This window comes from Morone saxatilis, unplaced genomic scaffold (assembly GCF_004916995.1).
Source record: "Morone saxatilis isolate NCDOM2014 unplaced genomic scaffold, NCSU_SB_2.0 Contig24, whole genome shotgun sequence".
In the NCBI taxonomy this organism is placed as follows: Eukaryota; Metazoa; Chordata; class Actinopteri; family Moronidae; genus Morone; species Morone saxatilis.
This window is the reverse complement of record NW_023339807.1, coordinates 19,708,340-19,719,369: the sequence shown is the minus strand read 5'-3', so window position 1 is coordinate 19,719,369 and position 11,030 is coordinate 19,708,340. Positions and strand designations below refer to the sequence as shown.

General features: G+C 39.6%; 1 protein-coding gene across 1 annotated transcript; it reads right to left on the bottom strand.

The window, feature by feature from the left end:
• Window positions 1-2,239: 2,239 nt before the first annotated feature.
• Window positions 2,240-5,043, bottom strand: utp11 (UTP11 small subunit processome component). Its single transcript, XM_035673269.1, has 8 exons — window positions 4,818-5,043; window positions 4,578-4,639; window positions 4,349-4,451; window positions 4,098-4,217; window positions 3,524-3,617; window positions 3,273-3,403; window positions 2,988-3,098; window positions 2,240-2,874 (listed from the first exon to the last, which is right to left on the bottom strand). Exons 1-8 carry the CDS (start codon window positions 4,875-4,877, stop codon window positions 2,791-2,793), a joined length of 765 nt encoding a protein of 254 aa, XP_035529162.1. The 5' UTR covers window positions 4,878-5,043; the 3' UTR covers window positions 2,240-2,790.
• Window positions 5,044-11,030: the final 5,987 nt, after the last annotated feature.

The following is an 11,030-nucleotide window of genomic DNA, read 5'->3' as shown; positions in this document are numbered from 1 at the left end:
AGAGCTTGAGGAGGAACAGTGGCTTGTCTGTGCTTGGGTCGCACAGTCAGATAGGGGTCCCGGAACTGCGCACATAGTGTTTTGACCCCTGGGCTCTCCCCGATGACCTCCACCCCCTCCGCTTATGGACGCTAGGCCCGAGGGTCCCAATACACGCACGCTCTCTCAACAGTGTGACGCAGTAGCAGAGGGCAGGGAGAGTGGGAGGAAGGCGTGAGGAAGCAGGGAAGGAGAGTTGGCTGAGGATGTCAATCACTCTTTTACACAATTCTGACATGAATGGTGAACACTGAAATGCCACTGAAGGACCTTGCCGGGTCTTGTGCTTGTGTAGTTAGTGTACAGTGAAATCCACACATGCATGCATAAACTGTATATTACAATTGTATACCAAAAACATTCTCATCAACATTTCTACTGCAATTAGAAAAGTGCCATTAGCTCTTAAATGAGTTTTAAACGAGAGCAACCAGTGGACACCAACCATCACTCTTTCCTTGTTTTGGCCCATCCTGAGGTGTTGGCTCACCTTTGCTCTGGTCAGCAGTGTTTGGGCCAAGGCCTCTGGTTCCTCTCCTCCAGTGCCTCCACCTCTCACTGCGCCTGGTGACATTTCTGCCTGGCTCCCTCTCTCCCCTCTTCCCCTCCGGTGGCTCCCAGGAGAGGCTGATGGATGGGCCCTGTTTATGAAGCTGCTGCCACCACAGTGATCAATCAAACCTGGGTCACTGTGATCTGCTGCTGCTGGGCGCTAGGCCTTCAGTCTATTTCACACTATTGGCTGGAGGAACCACACATACAGTTTGTTACTACTCACTACATGCACATACATGGCCACATAGAGGTTGATGGAGAAAGATAGCACTATAAAGAACTAGAAAACGATACAGGAAAATGTGAGTGTGCTTGCTTGGCCTGAAATATGGTGCTTCGGTACATTTCGGAGAGCCTAGAAGTCTTTACTTCAGTTGTCAGGACAGGGACTTGGCGAAGACTGATGGCAGGAGGATCACTGAAGATCTGATCTTATTGGCAGTCAAACCATGGATCTTCTTACAAAGAAGCATCTGAGCTAATGCCTGCTCCACTATGGAACCCAGGCAAACTGATCAGCACATACACACACTTTCCTGAGAAGTCTAATTAGCCGAAGACCACAAACCTGTGAGGAACACATGGAAAGTGACATATCCTCATTGGCCTTTATCATGGAAGACATTTTGACATGTCACAGTAGGAACGCACTGATGTTAATTAATAAAATGAATGAAGGCTGAATTCCATTTAACTGCTTCAGGTTCTGGTGGGTATTGTGCATGCTGGAACACCTGAACTGTACAGTCAATGCCGATGTGATTATTAACATCACATTCCTTCTGTGACAAGTCAAAACATTTGCTATAAAAAAGGCAGACTATTCATCACTACTATATCAGTATTTTGTGAAGTACGGGTATGATGTGATACCTGATGATCTGTGACAATCTGGGGCAACATCACATCAAGATAACTCACAAAATTAGAATATACAGTAGAAACAGATGTAGTTCTAACAATAGTTACATTTGCCTCTCAAGGGAGCCTTTTAACTGAGGTGTTTTTGCATAAGCACAGCTGCAGCTAATAAAATTAATAATGGGTAATTTTGATTAAGGTGAGTTAATGAGCAAGCATTGACAATACTATTATTATCAATGCTTGCTAACTGACACCTAAATCATACTTCATTTTATTAGCTGCAGCTGTGTCTGCCCTGCTGTGACATGTGAAAAGGGTCTGTTGGAGATGTATCCTGCATCCGAAGTCAAAGGCTGCAACAAAGGTGTGTCCTTCAGAGGCTCTGAAGACTTAAGATGGACGTGTGCCTCCCCTACACAAGACGGTCCGGCCTCAGACACCAAAACTAAGTATGTGTACCCAGGTTACTTTTATCTGTGTAACTTAAATTTTTCTCTAACATCCTGTCACTAACATATACTGTATCATGGCTGCTAACAAACAGTGGAGTTTATGCCTGGCTTCAATTATTTACACCTTGGAGTGGCCATTTGATGTTTTTTACCAATGCAAATATGTGATGAAAATTGTGCGAACATGTGATATTTCCTGACTTAATGAGTCGACGAGGATGAACTGAATGCAGCTGACTCGCTTGAAATGAGCTGTGGGATAAGTTGTGTCCTTCAAATTATGGCAGAAAAAGAATGCATTTCTTAACCACTTTTTGGAGAAGCATTTGAAATGGAACATCGTGGTTTATTATGACAGGTTTGAAATGCGAATGAAGGGTTGCGTCCTCAGTTCACAACCTATTAGAGAGCACACGAAGACGGATCACATCAGTGACATCTTACAGAAAACATCACAACCACAATTACACTTTGAAATCTACATGTTGGGTCATACTAGTGACATTCAGCTTAGTTGACTCTTTATGCATGTTCTAATGTCTTCAGCCACCAAGATTATTTTTTCCTCTAACAGGGTGATAAAGAACACTAATGCCACCTACTGGTACAAGAACCGAATACAATCTACTGCCACAATTTTGATGCTGACCGGAGCACATACAACATCCTCAAATTCAGTGTGAGGCCTCGGTCAACCACAAGTCATATGCAATTTTAAAAAAAAAAAAACAAAAAAAAACACAAAAATGTTATGTTCTTTGGATATTTATTTGAAAGAAACTAAAAGTCTTTGATAAATATGTACAAAACTGCGTGGCTGCAACAATATTCTGTCTGGCAAAGTTGTTGATTTCCTCTCAGCATGATGATTACTTCCCTCTCAGCGTTTCCTCTTGGCCTCAAACTTGTAGATAGCTGCAGCATTGGGGGTTTCTTTTTTTACCTTCACTTTTTTGTTCTTATCCTGATGCAGAGTAAAAAAAGATCTTAACGTTGATTTGACAATTCACACTAAAATGCAAATGAAACTGACACCAAAAGGATTATTGTGATTAAAGACATGGCACTTCTCCTCACCTGTAGGTCTTTGCGGGTCTGAATCTTCTGGGTGATTACAAACATTTTCTTTTCTCTGTCAATCCTCTGGGAAAGGATTTTATACTGGTGGTTCCTCTGCTTGGCCAACTTCTACAGTTTGAGTGAGGAGAAAGCAGCTCAAGTCATCACAATATGAATATATATAAAACTATGACACTTTTTCCCCCCATTTTGACTTCCCAATTCAGACATATGTCATATAGTTGACAGAGGCTCTGGAGGGACACGCAAGAAATTAGGTTACACGTGCATTAAAATACAGACCTTCATACTGTGAGGCTCTACAGCTCCCTGTATGCTCTTTGTCTCCAGAGTTTTCAGAGTTGGTCTGTTGTACACTCTGTCTACCAGCTCAGGAGCTGTGTTGAGGTGGTCTGCCAGGTCAAATGAGTGCACTGAGGAGACACAGTAAAACTTTCATTAAAACTTTTCAGCTTCTCAGATAACCTAATAACTAGCCCACAAGGACAATGATGTCTGTTTACATCAATTATCTTATGTGCATTTAAATGTACCTTCTTTTTTAGAATCCACAAAAAATGTATGCTTGTTTTTTTGTTTGCTGTCTGCATCCAGAAGATGAAGCTCTCCTTTCAGCCTCTCAATTTTCTAAAAGCAAAAGGATAAATACACAAAGATGACAGCAGGCAACAACAGGTGCCAAGGTATTGGCTGGAAAACATCTGTAATTTCAGTTTCCCTCAACACAGACTATGTGCAACAGTTCCAGTAGAAGCTCTGTAAACAATAACCTCATGGAAAACTAGTACTGATTTTTGGCGAATACTCTGCTTTCCTCTAAGGGAACAACGTCTGCTATATAATTATGAATAATCTGCACAAGGTGAAAGAGATGTCGCGAAACTGATATTTTGCCTTTTCTTCGCTCTTGTAGCCATGTTATTGTTAATGTTTGAAAAAGCCAAGAGCAATTTGAGAAGTTAGTAACCACATCCATGCCATTTGAATAAGAATTAGTTCTTATCAATTCAATTTCTGTTCTTTTATTCCAAAGTTTAAAACAATGTCTTAAGTCAGTCAGGCACAAGAGGTTCCCAATGCATATTTTACACTTAAATATAAACTTACCTTAGCCTCTGCAACTCTTTTCATCTCTACATATTTAATATCCTGCGTCCTCATCATTTTCTTCTGCTCCTCTGTCACCTCCACCTCTTCCTTGGGTTTTTTTGCTACGTGAACTCCATCCTGTCAACATGCCACAAAATGAGCCACTCATACCAAAAGCTATGAATTGAGATCAACTGAATTTTCTTTGTTCAGTAGTTTGTTGGCTCAAGCTGCTCTTATTGTTGCTCTGATGATGAAGCTGATCTTACCTGCAGCTGAGAGCTGATCATGTTAAAGTAAAACTCATCTGGGTTCTTCTCCAGAGCTTTCTTTCGCAGAGCAGAAAGAGTGTTTTGTTTCTTGTGGTAGTCACTATAAAACAAGAAATGGCAATGTGAGCTCATTACAAAAAATATCCCTCAAGCATGTTTAACATTTAAAAAAAGAGATCATTTTGTATCCAAAGCTTGGAAACCCCAAAACATGTCTTTAACTCACTCTGCACGAAGTTTGTAGTCCTTCTTCTTCTCCAGCAATCCCAAATGTTTCCTGAAACCAGGCTGATCGAGCAAAATCAAACAGTTAAGACAAGATATACTCAATCAATACTAGCATTTATTACTGCGTGTTAGCTCGATGATAAAATAATATATAACGTTAGAAAGTCACAGTACAGGAGCAACTCATAACAGCACTAGCATGCTACCAAGCTAGCCAGCAAAACACTGAAATCCTCACCTGAGATCTTTCATGGTGGTTTCTCTGCCGGGATTTCAACGCTTTCCTGAACGAAGACATTCTTAAAAATGTCCTCGAGTGTAATAAAGTAAAGTAGTTGAGTCAAAGCAGGTATATTTAGAGCTTTTCCCCCCCTTAAGCTATAGAGACACTGAAACCTGCTCTAGTGCTTCCCTGCTGGCTGAACACGTGGGTTCCTGCCTCGTTCAGATCCGGTTGTTTTTCACTTCCCCGTCCGCAGATTCAACTCAACTCATACTGAAAATATCACAACATACTTACATAAAAAAAAATGCTTTGATTACCATTTGTTATTTGAGAGGAAACAGAAAGAAATTACTTATTTTGTCGATATAATAAAGTGCATTTGAATTTAACGCTAAGGGTTGTAGAAGCGAGTAACTAACGGTAGGTGGTGCTGTTGCACATATTTTAAAACTGTTATCCAACCTTTCACATTGCTGCTGTACGAGCCTTTGATTGTGGATTCATAGTAGAAATATTATGCACTTGTGGACAGTAACTAAGTACATTTAAGTTTTGTTCTTAGTACTTACATACGGTATTAAAGTATTTGTACTTTTGTTAAGTGTTCCCATTTGATGCTACTTTATACTCACACTACTACACACTTTTTACTCCACTCTTCACCAGCTCAACATAAAAATGTATCTTACATGTCGGTTATATTTATCCATTACTGTCTTGTATATAATTGCATTATATTCACTTGGGCTGCTCAGCTGCATACTGATGCTTTAAGTTAATACTAATACTTCTACACTTCTACTTTTTCAATGCAGGACCTTTTCGTGTACCTTCACTTGAAGTATTTTCTTATTGTTTAATGCTACTATTACTTAAGTTAAGGATCTGAAAATGTCCTCCACCCTGCAGTTATGTGAATGAATAATTTAGAAACGAATAAATGGATGGAAATACAATAACATTTGAACAACTTAATCACCCAATTTCCTTAATAATGTTACTTATTTAATGATCTGATGTCATTTAAGTTCAAAGTGGGGTAATAATTTAATTTGGCTTTAAATAATCAAGACCACAAACATTGCGTTATAGGGCTTACTGGCAAAGGGAAATGGGTTTAATTATATTTATCCAAGTAGAAGACCAATGCAATTGGTATCTGCCATTTTCAAGTTGTATACAAGCCGGGCTTGGCACAGTAACCACTTAAAACAAGTGAGGGTTATCACAATGCTGCTGACTTAATATATTTTGCCTTCACTGTTCATACACCAAATGATTTTGGTCATTATAATGAGGGCTTGCATTTGCCAGAGCGCACAGTTAACACTAATTGGTAACAAGTTTATGTTTTTCCAACATGGACATTTATTGCATGTTTCCAGACCCCTGTTTTGATTTATGTCCAGACCAATAGACCTAAAAGAGATTACACAGAAAGTCTGCAGTTTATTTCCTGTTTGAGTGTGTGTGTGTGTGTGTGTGTGTGTGTGTGTGGTGTGTGTGAGTGTGTGTGTGAATGTTATTACAATCATCGCATTTGAACTCAAATATTTTGTTGTATGGATCCTACAGGTATAACTAACAAACTCTGATTTTAGCCGTCATGCAAAGACAATAGATATAAATATATGAATGGCGCCTGTACAGTTTTTTTCTCTCCATTTTGAGAGGAAAAAAGTGCTGCAGGAACTTGGAAGACACAGGGGTCACCACTGTACTCTGGGGGAAAAGACTATCCACTTCCTGACATGATATTTCGGGTAGAGTGTAGACAAAGACAAAGCCGCAACGGCACCAGTTCCCTAATCTCACCCAGACTCCCAACTCTCTGTGGATGTGAGAAGAAGCCAGTAGGACAGAGAGTGATATTCCACTAAACAGCCATTTTCCCCCCATGGCTACTTACTATCCCCCCACCAACCGCAAGGAATTTGTTTTATATGTGTGAGATTTGCACGGCATGCAGAATGTTTTGTGGGTGATTAGACCTATGAATGGGATCAGTGTTTCCACATTATGTCACAGGCTTGTTTATCAGTCTGATGGCTAATGACTCCGATTCCTGTGAAAGGTTTCAGGCCATGGCTCGACTGATCCACTCACACTTTAACGTGTATAGGCAGACACAGAAGGCAACCAGGATTTACGGGTTAAATGTCTGCGTTCTGACTTACTTGGCTCCTTGCTGTTTAATTCATGGGAGTATTTATCATTACAAGTGAAATGCCTGGTGAGCCACGACAGGGGTAAATACTACTTTGGAAATCAGGGGCTTGTAACAAGCTGATGCAAGAGCAGGAGGACAAGAGGTTGTGGGTTTGCTCAGGGTCAGCAATGGAGGAATGCCCTTGTGGGGCAGATGCAGATCCGTTTGGTTTTCTAATATGGCCCTGTAAAAATAACACTGCTGACATATTGTAAGACTGCTGCACTTGGGCTGAGCTCAGGGCTTTGGTATGTCTCCTCTGACCATGGTTGGTCCTCATCTGCAGCGAGCCGCCAGGCCAGCCCAGTTGAAAAATGCATGAGCCAGAAGTTCCTCCTGTGTGATTATTATTTAGTTGCATATCCTAAAATGCACACAAGGCAGAATAACATCAGACAGATTTAAATAAGATTTAATTCACTAAATAAATCAGTTATTATTAAGAGTAGTGGAACATAACTAATTACTAGTTACTTAATGACTCAGTTTTGAGGTACTAATACTTAACTCATTCCCATTTTCTGCGACTTTATACCACTGCACACAGCTACATTTACTCATGACATTTCAGATTATGAATTTACATAAAGAGACATATGGTAAACTGATAGTAGTACTGAAGTACAATGCATTTTCAAGGATTACACCAGGTATTCCAAACCTTTTTGCCTTCTAACCCTACCAGCTGTGTGTACCTATCTTCTCAGATGATTGAATTAAAATAACTGGTAACAGGTAAAAGTGTATATTTCACAAAAAGCAAAGATTACAGAAAAGATTAAACACAGTACAGTATAAAGTAGTTAAAACTAGCTCCACCAAAGTATTTTCACACTGTAGTATTGCTACATTTAATCAAGAAAAGGATCTGAATACTTCAACCAGAGGTTATTGGACCTCTCGATGCCCCAGCAATACAGTAGGTGCACTCTTGGGTGGGATTCTCACCATAGTCCCTTAACCACAAACTCCTGTAAAACAGAAATTGTCTACAATTAAGTGCCAATACAGTGCTTATTTTCCCTGCTTGAGTTTTGAAGTGTATATTGTAGCCTGACCTGTTTTATACTCTAGACAATCACAGCGGTGAAGTGGCGAGAAGTGGATGGGTTGAGGCAAAGTATGCTTCAAGTGCTCTGTAAAAAAACTATTATCACCAACATCATCAAAAGGATCTTTCAGTTCATGGTTTGTCTGGAGCTTATGACTCCACACCTCCCCCTGTATCATCTTCTCACTAAAGCTACAAAAACACTGTAAATGTATTTTCTGTATTGATACTGTCTTTGTTTTGTGCATTACACCACTTTATTGTTTTTGTCACATAATAGCAGCATGCCACAATTTCCACTCACCATCATGTGGTGAGAGCAGACACATTCTGTTACAAGTAATACCTACTTATAACTTAAGTGGTACAATGTAATTGCCTCATTAGTCTTCTGCTCAGGGCCATGATGCTCATTACAGTTAATTTCACTCAGGTGTTCCGAAACATCCAAGAAAAAGTTGAAGGTTTACAGTGTAGCACTAATTTTAATTTCATTTAGCAGAGCATGACAGTCACCTGAGACGTAATCGTCACTGTCCACACGATGCTTCAAAAGATAAAGTATGTTTTAAATTGTATTATATTCTTTGCCTTGGGTAGAAAACATCTTAAATAAAGTTAAATTTGATCCGTTTTTCCATTTAAAGGGCCATTTTGACACTTTATATAGAAAAAAATGTTATGTTCTCTTCAGTGTAAATGTTCATCCTTTGAGCTGATTACTCAGTTAACCCCTTGTTAACCTTTTAACTTGTTTTTCAAAACTAAAACAGAGAGATGTTTGATGTAGTAGGTAAGAAGAGCTACTCTTAACCTTTTTACGATGAAGAAAACAGTAAGGGAGTCATCAGGCCATTTTTGCCTTGATGAATTGACAGGCACCTATCCTCTAATTTGTTGCACGCAGTCTAACAGGACCACGCCTCGTGTAAAATTAGAATTTTATAATTAGGGGGTTGTGGGGAATACAGGGGTCACACCAGTACTCTTTCACTTGTCACAGGACCATGAAAGATAAGAGTCACATGTTCAGGCAGTTATGTAAAAAAGTCCATGTTCAATGAGATATTTGTATAACATTTTGCAGCTGTATTTATGTTTCTAAAATCAGACCTTTACAAAAGAGTGTTTTAATGCTTTTATTTCTGCTTCATGGAATTTACAGAACGTTAGAATGATATAAATCTTCTAACACAAGAGTTAAAAGGTATAATCCAACAATGGTGATGTAGTTAGTCCAACAGACAGTGGTGGACATTCACACCCACTTCATGCAAAGATTGGCCAGGTGTACGAAGGTAAGTGGGGAAGCAGGATTTGAATTTCTCTCGCAAGCGCTCCTTTTCAATCTTCACGCAGCTATTTCTGACACTTGTTGTGTATACATGAGTGCAACATTATGAATTACATCCAGGATCCTAAAGCGTTTTGTCCCTCTCTGTGATGGCACACTTTTCCTCTGGCCTTCCTTTGTGGTCTTCTTGAATACCTATTTTGCCCGGCTGGATAACACATCGTAGGAGCTAGTTGATTTTGAGCATAAACCCGCCTTAAGTGTATGTAGGACAATAGTTGAATTGGCCTTGTAGATATTTTTCTCTTTTTAGTCTGGATGACTACAGTCTTGGTATCAGCCTACAAAGTGTCATATGGGTCAAACTAGTGTTGTTCTGTTTGAGTAACAGCAGATAACACCAACCACAGCGAGTACATGGTGAGTAAGCTGGATACTGGCAACCACTTTTACTCCTTAGAGTCCTGGGAAAACAGTAGAACAATGCTGTCTAACCTATGGGGTGGTGTTTCTGCCAACAATATTGTGTTTTAATAGGGTGGGCACAGACTGATACAATTATGACTCAAATGAATAATCATTTCATGTATGACAAAACGGCAGCCAGCTGCATCCAGGATAAACGTCACTCCAACTGGTTGAGTCATGACAAGCATGAGGACTGGAGAAAGGATCTACACTGTAAAATATAGGGAAGTGAAACAACTGGGTTGGTCTTTACCCTGTATAGTAATGCCAGAAAGTAGAAAGGATGGTCAAGAAAGGCCATTTAAGAGCACAGTAAATACAGAGAGACATGGAAGATTGAACACTAACACTGTAGCTATGTGTTGTTTTATATGGAGGCTGTTTGCTGCCGTTCAATTTCACCAATTTAATGCTCAAATATTTACGTTTATTAAATGTTCTCTCAGAATACTATCTTGTCTGAAACAACATTTAGTCTAAACAACACCAAGGACGAAAAAAAGAATCTATACAAAATATGTAGCCCTGACCCTGACCTTAACTTGGGCTTATCCTTCAACTTAACACCTACACAACATATTTCTAAGTCTAAAGCCAATCCTGGAGGTTTTTTTTCTTTTCTTACCTACATTCAGTGGTCATTTGAAAGTAAAAGATTCACACTTTCCAAGCAAAGTGTGGCCAAAACCCATGTAATCCACCATCAGTGATTCACATGAAACTCCAGGATGTATTAATTGTTAAAAAAATAATTGCACCATTTTCACTGTTTTATAGCTGTGGGTCAGGAGGGAGTACGCTCCACTACCATGAAAGTTTGGTCAACACCCAGCTTTGAGCAAAAGACCAGTATCAGAGTGCTTTTTGGAATTGCATAAAAACATCACGTTTTATTATTTTGAAATCTAGTTTGTTTGCAGATAGATTTCAGGTGTTTATATCACTAAAAACTTTTCATTGTCTATCTTAATTTATTCATTTGTTGACTGGCTGATTGAAAGAAGCTCAAAAGTACCTAGGGGTCCACACTTTATTTCAGGAACCTAATGAAAAGCAGACTTTGCCTATCCACCAATACTCACCAATAAAACATAATTCTATCATAACAGGCTGAAAATAAGCGGCACCAGAGACGGAGGGGCCTGCCGGGAGCCCCCCAACGTACCCTCCACTGCCTGCACTTCTCTCTGGTCTCGTTTGAAG